Here is a 17,240-nt window from a genome sequence, read left to right as displayed (position 1 = left end):
AGAAGGTCCACCATGCCCTGGAGCCCAGTAGAGAGTAGAGTTGTCTCACTGTATGATAAGATCCAAAGTCACAGGCAATTAATCATTATTGAAGACAGTCATAAGGCCAGAGGAAACACTTGCTATCCTCATTTACAAGACCTCTCCTACGTTTTGAATAATCTTGTTGGAAGACTGGCATGAACTGTGTTGATCAGCAGCTCTAAGATGTACTGGTCTTTTATACTCAAAAATACAACTGTTAATGAACCTGTTGCTGAACTCCCCTGTAAACGATTGAGTTTACCCTTCCTATAACTCCAGGCCAGTTCCTTTCTAGAAATTGTGGTAAAGGCTTCCTCAGGGTTGTACCATAAACTTGCTCTTCCCATGTCCAGAAATTAGACCCTGACATTTGCTAGCCACAGTAGTTTCCCAAGTGCTGTGCAAGCCCAAGATCTCCTTTAACTCATCCCAATACACAGCCAGTTCTGGGGGTAAACCATAGGCAACGCCAAAAAATTAAAGGTCTAGGAGCAATTTCTTCAGCAATTGGCCTCACCTCCAAATCCAGACGAAGCGGTACGAGCGGTGAACTGAGAGGGAGACCACATGGCTGCCTAGCAAAAGTGTTCTCAGACTTGGTGATAATTCTCAGAGAACTATACGCCCAAAGTTCAGCCCACACATTGCAGCACCCCTAGTTTGCGCTTTATAGATTTCCAAGAGTGGTCCAAGGGGTTTATGGAAAGTGATCCTAAATAACTTGATCAACCCTCCAGTGTTCTGTGCTAGCTTCAGGCTTGTTTTGTTGATTTGAACTCCCCAGTCAATTTTTTTCAGTTAATGTGACCCCAAGGTACTCAAATACAGACACCCTCTCTAATGGAATGCCATTCAGGCTGGGATTAGGGCGAGTAGAGCTGGTTGGATTAAAGACCGTATATTTGGTCTTTTGACAATTCATTTCGAGACCCCTACTGTCAAAAAAGGCCTTGAAGTTGTTGAGGATCCTCTGAATGCCCACTGGTGACTTTGAGAGCAATAGTGTAATCTGCAAACATCATTGCCGGTACTTTGTTGTTCGCTATCTTGGGTGCATCATTAGACATTCCTGCATTCAATGCATCTATGAGTGCATTTATGAATAGGCAAAAGAGGGTGGGCGCAAGCACACAACCCTGTCTTACCCCTATAGCTATACGAGTGGTAAGTTCACCTTGTTTGCCAAACCTGATTTGGGCTTAATTGCCTTCGTGCAAACGCCTGAGCATATAGCAAAGATAGGACGGCACCCCCAGCCCCCTAGAACAGCCAACAGTTTATCTCTAGGTACCAGATCAAACGCAGATTTTTAAATCCACAAAGATCAGATAGAGGCTGCCACCCTCTCTAATCACCGTTTTCCAGTGCAAGAGTTGGAGCCTCAAAATGTGGTCTATGGTGGACGTAATACTCGTCCATCCAGGTCTGGAGACGAACCAACAATACCCAGGCAAATATTTTCTGGCTAACGTCAATTAAGCTTATGGGTCTGTAATTGGAGGGAAGAAGTGGTGAACCCTTTTTATGAACAGGAAGAACTTCTGCGCCAGCCCACGTGGCTGGGATTGCCATTCCCTGCAGTATGGCATTAAACAGGATCCACAAATAGGGGCCCCAGATAGGTGCCTCAGTGCGGAAGAGATCCACTAGGATCTTATCAATCCAGGAGCTTTGGAAGGGGCAATTTTGCTTAAGGCATTAGCTATGTCTATAAGAGTTATTTGAGGGGCCGCTAGGCAGATGTCCTGCGGTGGGGTGTTATCTTTAGCTGTACTAATGCCCTCATCCTCCAACCTTAAGCAAGGGGCCTCAAAATGGTGTTTCCAGACATCAGCAGCAATGTTAGGTTCAATAGCCTGCTTCCCTTCGCTGCTACCTGTATTGACTATGCACCAGAAGGCCTTCATGTCATGAGTGGATAGTGTAACAAAGTGCCATCTTTCTTGCATGGTATGCCCCCACTTTTTGCTGAATTGCTGAATGTACTTTGACTGAGTGTGCCCTGGACGCCTGCCAATCAGGTGCCCAGGGCCTATGTTCCTTCCCTAAAACACACAAAACCCAAATTGGCAAACCCTGGCCACATGTCAGCCCCTGGTAAATGGTGCCCTAGGTACCCAGGGCCTTGTGACCAGGGAAGGCCTCTAAGAGCTGCAGCACTCATTGTGCCACCCTTAGAGGCCCTGTACCCTTACACACACACACACTGCCTTTGCAGGCTGGGTGTCTGGGTGCAAGACAAAACAAAGAGTCGACATGGCACACATCCCTGTGTGCCATGCCCATCACCTACACTGCCATTGCATATATCAGCAAACCCTCTAGCTGGGTGCCTTATGCCAATGGTGTGGGCACAGGAGCAGAAGCCCTGTGCCCCTACAGTACCCAGGTCCATTCCTGGGCACTGTAAGTGCAGTGCTGCCATTTAAGAGTACCTGGTGCTGAGAGCTCGTCAAACACGAACTCCACAGCACCATAATGGCGACACTGAAGACTGAGAAGTTTGGTATCAAACTTCTCAGCACATTAAACCCACACTGATGCCAGTGTGGGATTTAATGTACCAAGCACCCCAGAGGGCATCTTAGAGATGCCCCCTTAAACCTAACCTACAATCCACGTCTGCTCTGAGGCTGCCTAGGCTGCCACACAGCAGACATGTTGCTGGACCCCTTGGTGGAAGAGCCCCTGCTCTCCTGGGCCTGCAACAATGCACATCCTGGGCGAGGTGATAAATCTCCTCCCCCAGGATGGGCAGGGGGAAGCTTCAAAGGCATGCCGCCTCTGTGAGCTTCCCCAGGCCACTGCAACCCCCCACTCTGGCGGTAAGCTTGGCCGGAAACCCCAAATAAGGACAGGGGATGTGCCAGCCTGCCAACCCCACGCCTCAGGTGGGGAGACGAGGTGAAGCACATCTCCGGGCTCTCGCCATCTTGAAGATGGGAAGCCCTACCCTATTAGGACTAGGCTACTGCCCCCCTCCCACAGGAGAGAGGCAGGATAGGGGGTGTCCCCACCCCAGGACAGGGACCCATTGGTCCCTGCCCTTCACCTACCTGTAACGCCCCTAAATCTAGTATTTAGGGGCACCCTGAACCTTCCTTCCCCAGATTCCAGATTCCGATATACAAAGAAGAGCAAGAAGAAAGAAGACCTGCCCTGCAGCTGCTAAGAAGAGGAAGACACCAACTGCTCTGGCCCCAGCCCTACCGGCCTGTCGACCCTCGAACCTGCTCCTGCTCCAACCCGGCATCTCTTGTGGCCAGCAACCTCACAAACCCCGGAGGACCTGGCTACCTTTTGGCTCTAAGCCCCTGGGACTCCCATGAGTAGAGGCTCTACTCAAAACCTACCTCTAATCCCTGGCAGCAGCCCGGAACCGCGAACCCAGCACACTCTGCACCAGCCAAGCCTGGCCAGTGCCGGAGTGAACAAAGACCACGAGGACGACCCAACGGCGACTGTGACCCCGAGTCCGGCACCCAAGGACCTCCCTCGACACTCCTGAAGAAGCCTGCAGCCTCAGAACAAGGTGCCCCCCCTACCGCGATCAACAGAGGGTAAGATTTCCCGACACCAAAAGGCACCCCTGCACACGGCACCCCGCGGCCCTCTGTGCCCAATCCCGGGGTACCTACCTATCCTCCAACTACCCAACTTACCTCTCGAAGTGGTGGTGGCACCTGAAGAATCCTCGTCCCCGAGCTTGCAGTCTTTTTCTAAACCGGAGAATTCCCATTGAAATCAATTGAGCGCCCGAAGGCTCAAAAGCACCCTGCACCCAGCCGCCCGAGTGGCCCTGGCAGTGCAACCTCTACACCTACCTACTTTCCCACTTGCCCTGAGTAAGTGACCAGGAGCCCAGCTCCCACAGCCGCGTGGCTTGCTAGTCAGCAGCCACCAACCAAGGCCCCCCTATCCCTCATAGGATAACATTGGGCCTAACTCTCTCTGCACCCGGCCGCCCTAGAGCCGCTGAGGGTAAACCAACTGTACCTACCTGACCCTGGGGGACTCCTGAGTCTATGACCAGAACCTCAACACTGCCAGTCGAGTACTTACCTTTAAACCGATAAATATTTTCTTCATAGGGTAACATTGACTGGCTTTTTCCTTAAATTTCTTCTAAGTGTGGACTTTTCAAATCTTAAAATATTCACCAAAAATCAGCTGAGTAACGAAAACGAAAATACTCACCTGCTCTTAGGTGAGCTCCCAGTGCTGGATCTTGGTGCCCAGCACTGACTCTGAAAAATACCAGTAACCCAATTTTCTCCCGTAGGAAATCATTGACTGTTTTTCTGTGAAATTTCTTCTAAGTGTCAATTTCTGCAATCTTTAAATATTCTTTAAAAATCGTATAATATCTGAAAACGTAATTACTTACCTGTTTTGGATAAAGGTCCCAGTACTGAGTCTAGGTACCCAGTACTGGATTACAAAAGTAACGAGAACATACTGTACCTGCAACCTGAATTTTCTTCCATAGGGAATCATTGACTGTTTTCTCTGAAATATTTTCTAAGTGTCAACTTTTAAAATAGCTAAATATTGTTTAAAAATCATCACAGTAATTAAGTCGACTTTCATCACTTGATTCCAAGTACTGACCCAGGACTGAATCTAGGATCCAGTCCTGGAATTCCAAAAGTAATCCTAAAAGTAATCTGTTGCAAATAACTTGAAATTTCTATTGAGCTCAATGCATGATTGTGTTTAAAATAGTGTTGTCTATTGCAACCACTTGTAACTGTTTACAAAAGACAATTGCATATTGCAAAAGTATTTATATAAAGCATCTCATTCTGAGAAAGTATATTTTAATGCCAAGTGTTGGTTCTAAAATAAAACAAGCATATATTTTTATATATATAAACCATTGGCCTAGAGTTCAGTTATTGAGTGTGTGAGACCATTTGCTGACTGAGTGTGTACAACAAATGCTTTACACTGTCCTCTGATACTACTCGACCAAGCTACCACTTTAGAGAGTAAGGTTATATCTAACTTTAGCCTCTGCCAAACCCTTGGGGACTGTGGACTCGGTACACCCTATACCTATTAAGGAACAGTATATACAGAGCCACTTTCTCACAGATAGGGCCTGCTTCAGAGAATCCCACTTGTCAAGCTCCCAAAGTTTTTGGGCTTCGGTGATGCTGGCTCTATATAGTGGTACAAAAGGGGGTGGTGATGGACAGAGCATCAGAACTAATCAAACACTCTCACCCAGTCAACAGATCTGGGTTTGATCCATCACCTTTCTTTAGCCCACTCTGCCACCCCAGTTCAGACATGGCCATATGCAAATCAGTCTGACCCTGTGCCTCATGGGAACAGTCCAGCCCGAACTGCCAAGCCATGCCTTCCCTGGACCAGAAACAAGCTTCCTAGGACCGGTTTCTGGCATTTCAGCCGTCTTCAGCCAAGCTTGCTTGAATCCATTGGCAAAGTGAGCACCCCCCCCCCTTTTGTACCCCCCCCTTTTGTATCCCCCCCCCTTTTGTACCACTTTGTTCGCCATAAGTTAGCAGGGTATGCTCAGACGTGAGTCCCTTGCTCACTTTGCCACTGGATTCAAACAAGCCTGGCTGAAGACGGCTGAAATGCCAGAAACCGGTCCTAGGAAGCTTGTTTCCGGTCCAGGGAAGGCATGGCTTGGCAGTTCGGGCTGGAATGTTCCCATGAGGCACAAGGTCAGACTGATTTGCATATGGCCATGTCTGAACTGGGGTGGCAGAGTGGGCTAAAGAACGGTGATGGATCAAACCCAGATCTGTTGACTGGGTGTGAGTGTTTGATTGGTTCTGATGCTCCGTCCATCACCACCCCTTTTTGTACGGCTCTATATAGTGCCCTCTTTTCTCTGATTAGGGATCCGTCTTTAGTTTTGATTGACTATCAAGGCTAACTTTGCAGTCCGACAACTGTCCTTAAACCAGGGATGTTTGGCCTTTTTGCGCCCACTTGAGAGAGATGGGGGAAAAATATGTCGGCCACAGTAGATGTCAGCACCTCGTGGATCTCTGTAACTTGTGTAAGAAAGGTGAAAGTGCCATCGCTAGAAATGGACTGTTCTGATGCCACCAAACACGGGATGACTGAGTTGTAAAGGGAAGCCATCCTATGACAGGATTGCTGTATGGCTGATCACCGGACTTTTCTTGGGTGTTTTAACCTGGTGTGTAGATCCTGAGGTATTACTCAATCAGTCACTCACATCTACTAAAAGGCACTGATGCCAGTGCACATCTGAGTATACCTGGCCTTTTCTTCTACTAAGCCAGTGAGGGACAAACCTTTTTGGGCCCAACTTCTCAAAGCAGCAGTTCTCTTGTACTTACCATTAGTGTAAAGTGGTTTCCGGAAAGGATGTCCCTTACACAGGACAACAGCTAGGATCAGGTACTGGAAGCCAGAGACGCAGAATATGGCAGTGTTCTCATAATTAGGCAGATGGAGGTGGACTGTAGACGAACCATTCACAGGGACAAACCTGACTCCAAAAAGAAACAGTGAGATGATTGTGAGATACCAGCGAGTACAGACTATGAGTAAAAACTGTATCCAAAAAACTGTACATGTTGTTGATACAAACCTTGTACCAATCACAAACAAGTCATTCATACAAACTGCAGACAAACCACCGGATAAGATCTTCATACACAATAAGCAATTTGCGAGCCTTTCAAGCAAACTGCTTCTAAACACTTAGCATGCATTTCAGACAAACTGTGCCAAAACAAGTTACAAGGGCTTAACAAAGTATAATGTATGGCACTGCAGACACATTACACAAAGTATGAAAAATACTGTACGAATTAGATGATTCAATCAGATAGGACTTTATTATGGCAGTAAAACACAGCCATAAAAGCACAGTACAAAGGTTAAAACGTTGTTAAAAAGAGACGGTCCCAGGTATATATATATATATTTTACAGTCAGCAGGAGAATAAATATATAATAAAACTATCAGGGATAAACACATGAAGACAATGCCAACAACACATAGCTTCAGACTATTAAAAGACCATTTCTTTTCTCTTAGCGAGGGCACTCTTTAAAAAGGAGCAAACACAGCAACAGTGTGTAGGGGAATTCAGTGATGTCAAATACAACAGAGCCTCAGCACGTCTTCTAATATAACAAGCTCTAATTAGTGGGACTAAAAACCTTTTAGAGTAGGCCCTATAATACTTAAAGAAAAAGATAAAAAGGAGGAGACTCTGGGGTGAGGACTCGTTACAGGGGTAGATTGACACATTGGTGGGATCAAATTGGCTCAGCAGGAACCTTAGATGCCACCTCACAATACTAAACCAAAATCTAGTTAACAAGACTCTGTTCCAGGTGGTATCTATCCAAGACAGGTATGGTTCCATGTTGGTGTGGTTTGCAGGTTAACATAGTGCCTGACAGAGGTTTTGGTTGAGTCACACTCCTCTGTATGCTGTCTATTCCTGGTTAGCTTTAGAGGGGAAGAAAAAAGTTCACATCTCCCCAAATCAGGAGTTTCCTGTTTTATGTATTGCAACCAGGGATGGCTAGGCTGTATTAGATAATAATACAAACTGTAGTTATGAATTTTACAGCTTTTTGTTCGAATTGTGTCTGAAGAACATTACAAAACATTCATGTAAATTTTACTGAAACATTTTTTAGGTTCTGCTAGAAAGACAAAGGGAGACAGAAAAGGCAGTGCCTTTTCACAGAGTGTGAGAGGATATATTGTGATAGACACAGTGTACTAACTGGTTATAGAGAAAGAAGCCTCTGTCTGTAGCACAACGTACCCAGTGATGATCCCTTGGTCAGAGTTCATCCGCTAGCCACAGGCAAACTAGTGATGGTGAGTGAAGGATCTGTCAAGTATGGAGTTCACTTCAATGGCCAGACAAATCTGTCCTAACAGTGTGTACCCTCCATTGAAAGAGGGTTGTGGTTTTGGCTTTTTTGGAGAGTGCTACAAGTGACTGGGATGAAAAAGTCTCTTACTGCAGAATGTCCCAAGATAGTGGCAGAGAGCTCGGTCTGTCAAAATGTACAGGACTTAGTGAGAAAGACAGCAAGAGGGGCAGAGTGTGTAAAAGAGACAAACATTTACCTGCCACAGAGAATACCTTCTAGTGAAAAAGACAGGTTTTCCTTGCTGTAGAGTGCAGCTGCTACTGACACAGGCATTTCAGCCTAGCAGATAGTGTGTTTTCTACTCAAAGATGCAAAAGCTTTGTCAAATGCATCAAGTACCCACTTACCAGCTTTGTGTGGTTGTGATGTAATAGGTTACAATTTGCACGAGGATAAGCAGCAGAGTTTGTAACATGAGGCTGCCCAACACCATGATGCTGATCAGAGTCCCTTGGGGGCGCACAATGCCCAACTCCGTTGCCGGGCCAGTGCGTCCCATTAACACTGCCACCGTAGTGCAGATGACCAAGTCAAAGAAGAGGAATTCAAAGTCACTGATGTTGGTGTTGGCCTAAGAAAGGAGAAACGTTATTATGTTGGCATGAAAATACAATGGGAAAACAATGTACCCAAACAGTCATCCCTCTTTGCAGATACCCAGTTCTCTCAAAAAGGAGACTATGCATGAAGCAGAAAAACTACTTACCTGGAACTCCACTTCTCCATCACAGGTAACTTCAGTGATTACCTGGAACACTTTTTTTTTAATAGAATGAAATAACACTCCAATCTTAGAAAAATAATTACTGAATTGTTTTCAATATATTCAAATATACATTTATTAAAAAATACCCCAAAAATCAGAACTGGCTTAAAATTGGATAATGTAGCATTGCTTGTAAATCTTTTATGTTCTCTCCTTTAAAAGTGAAACAACTGAAGCTAACTCTTCATATAAACACAGCCTCCGTATGAGGTAAACTGTGCTACTGCTTCAAGGTGGCAAGATGTTCCAGAGCTCCAGTCGGCCCTTCAGTCCATTTTGTCAGTTCACTAAAGTTGCTTAAATTAATTTGGTTTGTCAAGAGGGAGGAGCATTGCTACTGAAATTAATTAAGAATCCAGGGATGGTGAGATGGTGATAAAGCTAGGTTACATATCAATCGCGCTTCATGGAATATTTATAAATATTCATAAACGCTGATCTGAACAGCAAACTCCAGGAACTGATTGTTTAATGCAAGATGCTAGACAGTTTAACAGTTCTCGCCTGCTTCCACTATATTTATAACTATTATTGTTGATGTGACCAAATCCTATCCCTATGTCTCCCTTCCTCTTTATACCTCCAAGTAACAACTGGACCATTTTTGGGTCAAGCCTAGGTAGTGCATGCGCTGCTCTGTGAGGCATGCCGTATTCAGGTAGGGTCTTGAAGCTCCGCCCACTGCCCACATATTTTTCATTGGCTTGTGTCATTATCCATTGTAAACTGTGGCTGTTTATTGGCCAATAGGCTTAGTAGTCCCTCCTTAGTACCGCCTTATCTCATTTTGTAACTTCCCATGGTGACACCCACTGTTAAGCATGTTGTTACTCGGTAGGCTTTAATTACAGCCTCCAAGCACTATTTTCTCAAATAGCTTTGTCCTGCCTGATGTTGTAGACAGGACATGTTCTCTCCTAACGCTATGCAATGCAATAGGTCTCGCATTTTTAAAAACAACACATAAATGAAAGTCATTGCCATTTACAATGCCAATAGCTCAAACTCTCGTAAATGCGAGACCTGTTGCATTGCTAATGCTTTTTCAAGACATGCCTACCAGTAATATGGAAATTCCCACGCATACCGACATCTTTCTTTCAAACTCTTGCACCCTCTGGGTCCTGTACACTGGGCGTTTCTTTCAGCCACAATACAGAATCGTTCATTAATGTGTTACCTGCAAAATATGATGGGGAGGTTATATATGTTGTTTGTACTGAAGCTTTTTTTCGTTCGCTATGAAAAACCAAATATACTAACTCTAAATGAGTGGGTGGACCAAGGGTTTGGCAGACAGGGTATTTCATCACAATTGCAAAGGAGAACCAGGTCCGTCAAACTCTAAGTCAGGCCTTTACTGCCTTTTTCTTTTTGGTAATACGAAAGTTGGACGAATAGTATGACAAAAGTGTATTTGTTGCAGTTTATTCATAGGCGCCAGCTCAATATCCACCCCCACAGCTTTTGGATAAAGAGGAGCAAAAAGGTAGGTCACTCTTTTGCAGAATGAGTACCTCAGATTTGGTCGCCTCTGGAACGGACTTGACAACTACCACAATAGGATCCTTGGACATATTCTGTTAAGTGTCCTGACAAGTATCCTTCTTAAAAGGGCTGCTCTCATTGAAATGGTGGACTCATTATAGTATTCTCCTCAGGTTTATTATTGGTTGGATTTCCCTGCATTTGCTTTTTCAAAAGCATACTGTTTGCTCTTGTCATACATTCTTATCTAGAATGTTACCTCACATAGGCGAGAAAAACACTCATTGCTTTGCCGCCACAAGGTTATATGAAAGTCAAAAACAAACCGCCAGGCGTCACTATGAAGCAAGATACTGGTATTCTTCAGTCTTGCGGTTGTAGTTGTAGTAGCAGTAGCGAATATTTGCAATGGAGATGGTTTTGCTTTCTTCACAACTCTTTTGTCCTGGTCTTAGAAGTGTTTGAGAGATGCTGCATGAGGTCTTCAATCTCCTACCATTGTCGATCATATCTTGAGAGAAGTGCCACGGTGCAGCTGCTCTCATTGCAACAAGCTTGCTAGCAGTGTATCTTTTTGATCTCCTTATCCTGTCCCCTAAATTATTGCCTTTATACATGTTGTGTGCACAACTAGGGATTCAGGTATCGCATCCTCAAATGACGATGGGATTCTGTGGCGAAGCTTTAAACATTGCCTCCAACAGTGGTATTAAAACACTCACCTTAAAAAGGTATTTTGTACTTAACGTTTTACAGAGGTCTTAAACATAGGTAAAACTTGCATGCTACGCTCTGCTACAGTCAATGTCCCTATGATGAGCAAGTCCTCGCATTGACCTCTACAAGCTGCTGGATCCTACGATGTTCAGAAACTCTAGCTATAACTTCATAATAAGTGGATGTGTCAAAAGGCGGGAAGAAATGAAGAGGTGCTCTAGCATATACTTGATAGTCTTGCCATATATCTTGCTGATCTATTAGGTCTGGTCAGGACGAGAACCCACTGTATCTCATAGTAACTCATTATCATAATTTCAATCTACAGATTGTAAAGAGGATTGTGGAGTGGACTCTGGTGGTGCTGCAGGCCTGGATCACTTTTCTTTGGCATTGGGAATGCCATGATGTCCTAAGAAACTGCGTCCTTAAAAGTCAGTCTATTTTTCTTGTGAATTGGCTGACAACTAGAGGGGAGAAAGCAATAACCTGCTTCATGCCTGAGTTAAAATACATAGGGCCTGATTACGATGTCGGGCAGACCACAGCCGACTGTCATCAGTTGCGGTCCGCCTGACATCTGCCCCTGCGGTCGTCCCGCCACATTACGATGCGGTGAGCAGAGGCATCGGGCAGAAGGACCGTCCGTTGGTGTTTAGCCCGGCTCAAGGAGCCTGTCGGAGCAACAGAAATTATAACAATCCCATAATGATGGTGGAGCAACCCCCTGCTCCGCTGTCGGTGTTATGATGGCACTTTCCGACAGCCTTCCCATATCGGCCTTTCAGACATGAAAAGGCAGTCGGAAAGTGACTTTGGGACCTGAGGGGCACCTATGGTGCCTCCTAAACATCCCTACAATGTGTGGCAGGCACCGCACTGTGCCTGTCACACGGTGCAGAGATGTTTAAAAACATCAATTTTTCCAATAGCAGCTTGTACTGTGGGCCTTTTCTGCCCGCCGTTCAAGCTGCCATTGGCCCATAGGGCGGTCGCATACAAATTGTGCAGTCGGAACTGCTGACCTATGGTCGGGCGGTTCCAATGCGCAACGGTGTTAGGTGGACACCAAGTCCGCCCTACATCCTAATCAGGCCCAAAGTCCTTCGGTGCAGTTGTGGCTCCTGCAAGTAAATGAGGTGGGGTGGAGGGTTGTAGGGGAGTTCGACAGACAGAATTGAGAAAGTTAAATAAATCCTATTCCATAGTCTGTTGACATTCCCCCGCCCCACCATGCTTACCTGCAGGACCCACGAATGCTTTGATGTAGCTGTGTGAGTTGATCAGTGCCTACCAGATGTGTTTTTGATCACTCACTGTGAAAATGCTTTTTGTATCAAAGAGGTTTTGAGTGCCAAATGAGTGTCAGGATCATCTGAGTTCCAAGGTGTTCTCTTGGCTTCTAGGAGTGCTCGGTGTAGAATGTGCCTTTTGGTGCAGACTGGTCTCGACCACAGTGAGTGGTTCCAACTGACAAGCTTTCTATGGAGGTGTCTATTTTGATAAGGGATGGTGCTTTCAGGGCTATGCCTTACTATGGATTATGGACGTGGTGGAAAAGGGGTGGTGTTTGATGGGATGGAGAGAGCAGAGTGTATACACAGAAAAGTCTTGAAAAGGGGAGCGGTTGCGAAGACTCAAAAGGTACGGAATGTGCCTGTGAGATGCCCTGAATGCTGAGTTGGACAGATTATTGGAGAAGGGTATTATAGAGCAAATTGAGTCATCGGAGTGTTTGAGTCCAGTGGTGATTGCTCAAAAACCCAACAGCAGTATCACAATGTACGTGGACTTAAGAGAACTTAATAATAATATATGGGTGGATCGCTATCCTACACCCAATATAAATGAGTTCTTGGCAGGTGTTAAAGGGGGGGGGGCAGTTTTACTCTACGCTGGACCACACGAGCGCTTATCATTAGATACTGCTACATCCCAAGTCAAGTCACTTGACCTCATTTATAGTGCTGGAGGGATCATTCTGTTTTGTTCGAATCCCTTTTGGCCTTACGTTCACTTTGGCTGAGTTCCAACAGGTGAAGCAGAATTTGTTCGGTAAAGGGAGAAGTGTAAGAGTGTTTCAGGTCGATATTTTGATGTGGGCAGCAAGCAAGGAGAGGCATGATGAGTTGGTGCGGAAGGTGTTTGGGATCCTGAAGAAAGGAAGCTTCACTGTGGAGGCAAGAAATGTACGTTTGTTTGCCAAAGAGTCGAATATCTGTGCCGTACCATATCCTATGAGGGAATATCTCTCAAGGTCAGGTTGATGGAGGCTATTGAAAAAACTCAGTGTCTGGTTGATAAAGATAAACTGAGATCCTTCCTGGGCTTGGCGGAGTACACCAGTACTTCCTTCAGTTGCCCACCAGAGACACTCTCCAACAATGTGCCCTCTTATTCGCTAATCTTACTTTCATTTCAGCACTCAAGGCTGATGCAGCACAGATCACTTCAGCCCGGAAGCAGCAGCATGATAATGTCTTCCACACATGTTTTTTTCTTTTGTGTAATAACAGGCTGCCTACGTCTCTAGTTGCACCACTACGATCGAGGCGTTGCTGCAGGCACAGCTCGTTCCTCAAAACTCTAAAACTCCTTGCTCTTTTTACGCTGCCCACACTCCTTCCAAGGCATGGCAGCCTGAAGGCGCACACTGATGGAAAGCGCATGGGATGCGCTCCTTCCCCAGTGTATTGTGAAGTCACTCACACACATGCAATACTAGCAGGGCACGTGGAGCAGAGACACGCTCTAGTACACACGCTCCCCCTGCTCTCACGCCTCACCATGCACACTCTTACCGCCTACCTTTGGGGCAGTACTTCCCAAATTCCACTTTAAATTAGTGCATTTGTTGCTTGCAAAATCCTTGCAGGACGTCTAACAGACACCACTACCACATGAGCATGCTGCTACGAGTTCCTCCATCAGACTGTCCAATCCTTGCACATCCAGGACGCTTCGTCGTGAGCTAACCACTAACAAAATTGATCGTGACCTCCAAATCAAATTAGGGTTGTTCCAATAGGGGCACATCCAATCCTCGTCGCCACTGAAAAGAAGCCCCTAATCCACATGTATGTATAAACAGCTTTACTTTGCCGAGTAATAATCATGTGACCAACCCTAGAAAGCCAGCAACTGCAAGGCGATTCCCTAAAGCAGCAACATTCCACATTCTACATTCCAATTAATGGCCTGGCAATACTTACTAAGATAGCATATTACTCCTATAAAAGTGACATTACAACACCACACTCTTGGCCTCTAGAAGTGTTCGGTATAGAATGTGCCTTTTGGTGCAGATTGGTCTTGACCACAGTGGGAGGTTCCAACTGAATAGCTTTCTTTTGAGGTGTATTTGGATAAGGGATGGTGCTCTCAGGGCTATGCTCTACTGTGGACCTTTAGATGTCAGCAACTGGAGGGAAGATCATCAATATGTTGTTTTTCCTATCTCCTATCAAGGCTGAGGCTATTGTGGCCTGGTCTTGGAGTTGGGCCAAAAGTAATAGGAGGAATCTTTGTCCTGTGTATAGGTTTTGACGGGGCTGCTGCAGACCTTGCATCTCTAGAGTCATTGGGGGAGACAAATACAGGACTCCGCTCCTTATGGGCCTTCACAATACTGGATGCCCCCTCCTCTCCATATTTTAATCAGAGTTGAAGCCTTCGAACACCTACAACTACAGAAGAATAATCAGCAAAGTGTTGACGCTACTTTTCTGCATAGCATGCCAGCCTCCAAGCATGTTGGAGCTGACCTGTCTCTCGGAAGTCCCAGATTATCAAAGGTGATGCTTGTGTGAACACAGGAACTTGCTATTAGAAGAGGGGCAAATCTTGAATGGGAGGGTTCTCCATGTCCTCACCTGAAACAAGTCATCCTGGTATGACCTGGCTCCAGGTTTATCCAATGATTAACTTGCTGCAGCTGTTGTTACTCTGTAAATGTTGATGCTGTGTTAGAAGGTCAGTTCTCTGCCGCTTAAGCCCTGATCCCGATTCTAATGGTGCCGTCAAAACACTTGGAACCCAAAGATTTAAAAAAAAAAGTCTAATGTGAAGTCTGTATCCTGATACATTATGGGTTTTTAGCAGACTACCAATAGTCGTCTTGAAAGTGAAATTTCTTCTTTGAATAAAAACAAGTTACAACATTTGAGCCCAGCAATAATTGGTAGGAGTGTGCAAAACATCTGTTTTACAGCTACACTTACTCCAAACACGTTAAACAGGATACATTTAACATTCTTCCTATTAGGAGACAGCAGCTTTATCTTTAGTGTAAGCGTGTCACTGATTTTTGATATAACAAAATCCCAGGCAAATTCAGAAGATTAATACCAGCAGTTCTCTTTTAGCACGCTTTTGTTTTAGGGGATTGCCGATATATTCTAAACAACATAATACTTTGACAATGAAAATTCTTTGGCCTCCAGTTGCGAGGCCAAATGGCTGAAAAAAGGTGGTAGGAGATTTACACTGGTGGTGAACGGGCTCAGGAACTTCCTACACCAAGACAGAAGTAATGTTTCATCCCTCTTGCTCTGAAGGCACAGGATAAAAACAAACATTTCAAGGCTAGCATAGCCCTACCCCTGTGTCACAACCAGACTCTCAATGATGGCCTCTTCTCTATATGCAGCATTGTTCCTATGTGCCAAAACTAAATGTGTCGTCTTGTAACATCTGAAAATGTTCAACTTCTATTCCACCATGTGCAACTGGATCCACTTAACCCACGTCATGTGTAACGGCTGTATTTGTGAAACTATTAAAACAATGGTGTTATAAATGTAATAATGTCATGTAATTAATTCAACAGTAACTTCTGCTAAACTCACTACACTATGCCAGGGCCATTCTTTCAAATGTGCCCTATATGGCCACTGAAGGTGACCGTCTCAAATACCTATAAGTTATTAGTTTATACAATAAACACAATTCTAAAACATTAAACAAACACAGCATGCCAGTTCCTTGGAATGTTCTCACTTCACCTTCTTAGAAACTGTTGCAGTTTGGCCCCAAAAATTCAGGTACAAGCACCCGACAGTGACAGAGATGTTACAATGTAGGATGTCAAACATTAGCATGAGCCCCTATGAGTAGTGGACACTTACTGTGTAGAGGATGAGGACAGACACAAACTGTGTGAGGCTGTACATTGCCATGAATTTTAAGATGCCAAAGGACGTGACCAGGGAGCAACGCCCTTCCCTGCAGGAGACAGAACGTTGTTATTATATATCAGAAATACTGCAATCGATTATGAAGCAAATAACAGACCTCTTCCACGGTGTACACAAACCAAAGCAGCAAATAAATGGTATTGCATTTAATGAGACTGTACATTACTTCCTGCATTCCCACTGTGCAGTGAGGAACATTGCCCATTTAAAGGGCATTTGCTTCTAAACTAGTGACAAGCATTAAAGTATCTAGCTGAAGACAGGAAATAATTATCAGGCTAACTTCTGTGCTGGTAATGGTTAATCCTTAATCCTCCAGACTCATGGGGTGTCTTGGCAAATGCCAGAAAGATAGAACACGTCTAGTCTCGACTAAAGGCAAGTGACTTGGGAATCAATGTGCTAGGCTCCTTAATTAACCCACTGACACCCCATATAATTTGTCTTCTCTGCCTCTACACTTATAGATGGATAGTGGTGAATGTGGGTGAGTTCATTTAAAGGAATGATGACTAAGATGAGCAACTGGAACTTCCTGATACATTCAGTTGCCTCCTCCTTTCTTTCAGAAACATAGAAATAATATAATGCATAGGGTGGGGACAAACATTGTATGACTAATCTCAACAAAAAATAAAAACCTTAGAAACTAGCCTTTACTTTTTCTATGTAAGGGATGACAACCTCCGAGGTAGGGAGACCAGCACCCTCAAGGTACTCACGAAAAGCACTGGTAGCCTGTACCTCAAAATGTGCAAGACCTTTTCTCATATTTAGCTTTAACCTGCGGTCTCTTCAAATGTATGCATCATTGGTGGGGTTAAGAAAGAACAAGATCACTATATTCTAATAGTTGTGAAAGTCAGAGAATGTTAGGAATTATGTTTTTAATTCTCAAAATTGTATTTCATTTTTGTACAAGGAATAAAAGGTAGAGTACATTCACAGAGGGTGAAATAACATAGTACATTACCTCCATGTAGTGGAGGCTCAACAAACCAGCCCAAAGCAGTCACACCGTTTTCCCCCAGATTTTGCATTGTCATTCTTGGCTAACATGGTGCAAATCCTGACTAGGGTATACTCTCTGCGCCTCCCTCTCATATCCTCAAGAATGGTCAAGAATGCAATACGATGTG

At 44.8% G+C, this 17,240-nt stretch overlaps 1 protein-coding gene across 6 annotated transcripts in view; it reads right to left on the bottom strand.

Annotated features, from left to right (window-relative positions):
* ATP13A2 (ATPase cation transporting 13A2) overlaps window positions 1–17,240 on the bottom strand; it is a 650,312-nt gene that overhangs the window by 52,528 nt on the left and 580,544 nt on the right. For all 6 annotated transcript variants that reach the window (XM_085608574.1, XM_085608571.1, XM_085608572.1 and 3 more), the window contains 3 exons: window positions 16,033–16,129; window positions 8,283–8,506; window positions 6,369–6,520 (listed from right to left, as the gene is read on the bottom strand). In XM_085608574.1, the coding sequence (XP_085464700.1) occupies window positions 6,369–6,520; window positions 8,283–8,506; window positions 16,033–16,129 (473 nt within the window). The remainder of the gene's footprint in view (window positions 1–6,368; window positions 6,521–8,282; window positions 8,507–16,032; window positions 16,130–17,240) is intronic.

This window comes from Triturus cristatus, chromosome 1_2, assembly GCF_964204655.1.
Source record: "Triturus cristatus chromosome 1_2, aTriCri1.1, whole genome shotgun sequence".
NCBI classification, from domain to species: domain Eukaryota; kingdom Metazoa; phylum Chordata; class Amphibia; order Caudata; family Salamandridae; genus Triturus; species Triturus cristatus.
Note: the sequence above shows the minus strand (reverse complement) of the source record. Positions and strands in the feature narration are given on the sequence as shown.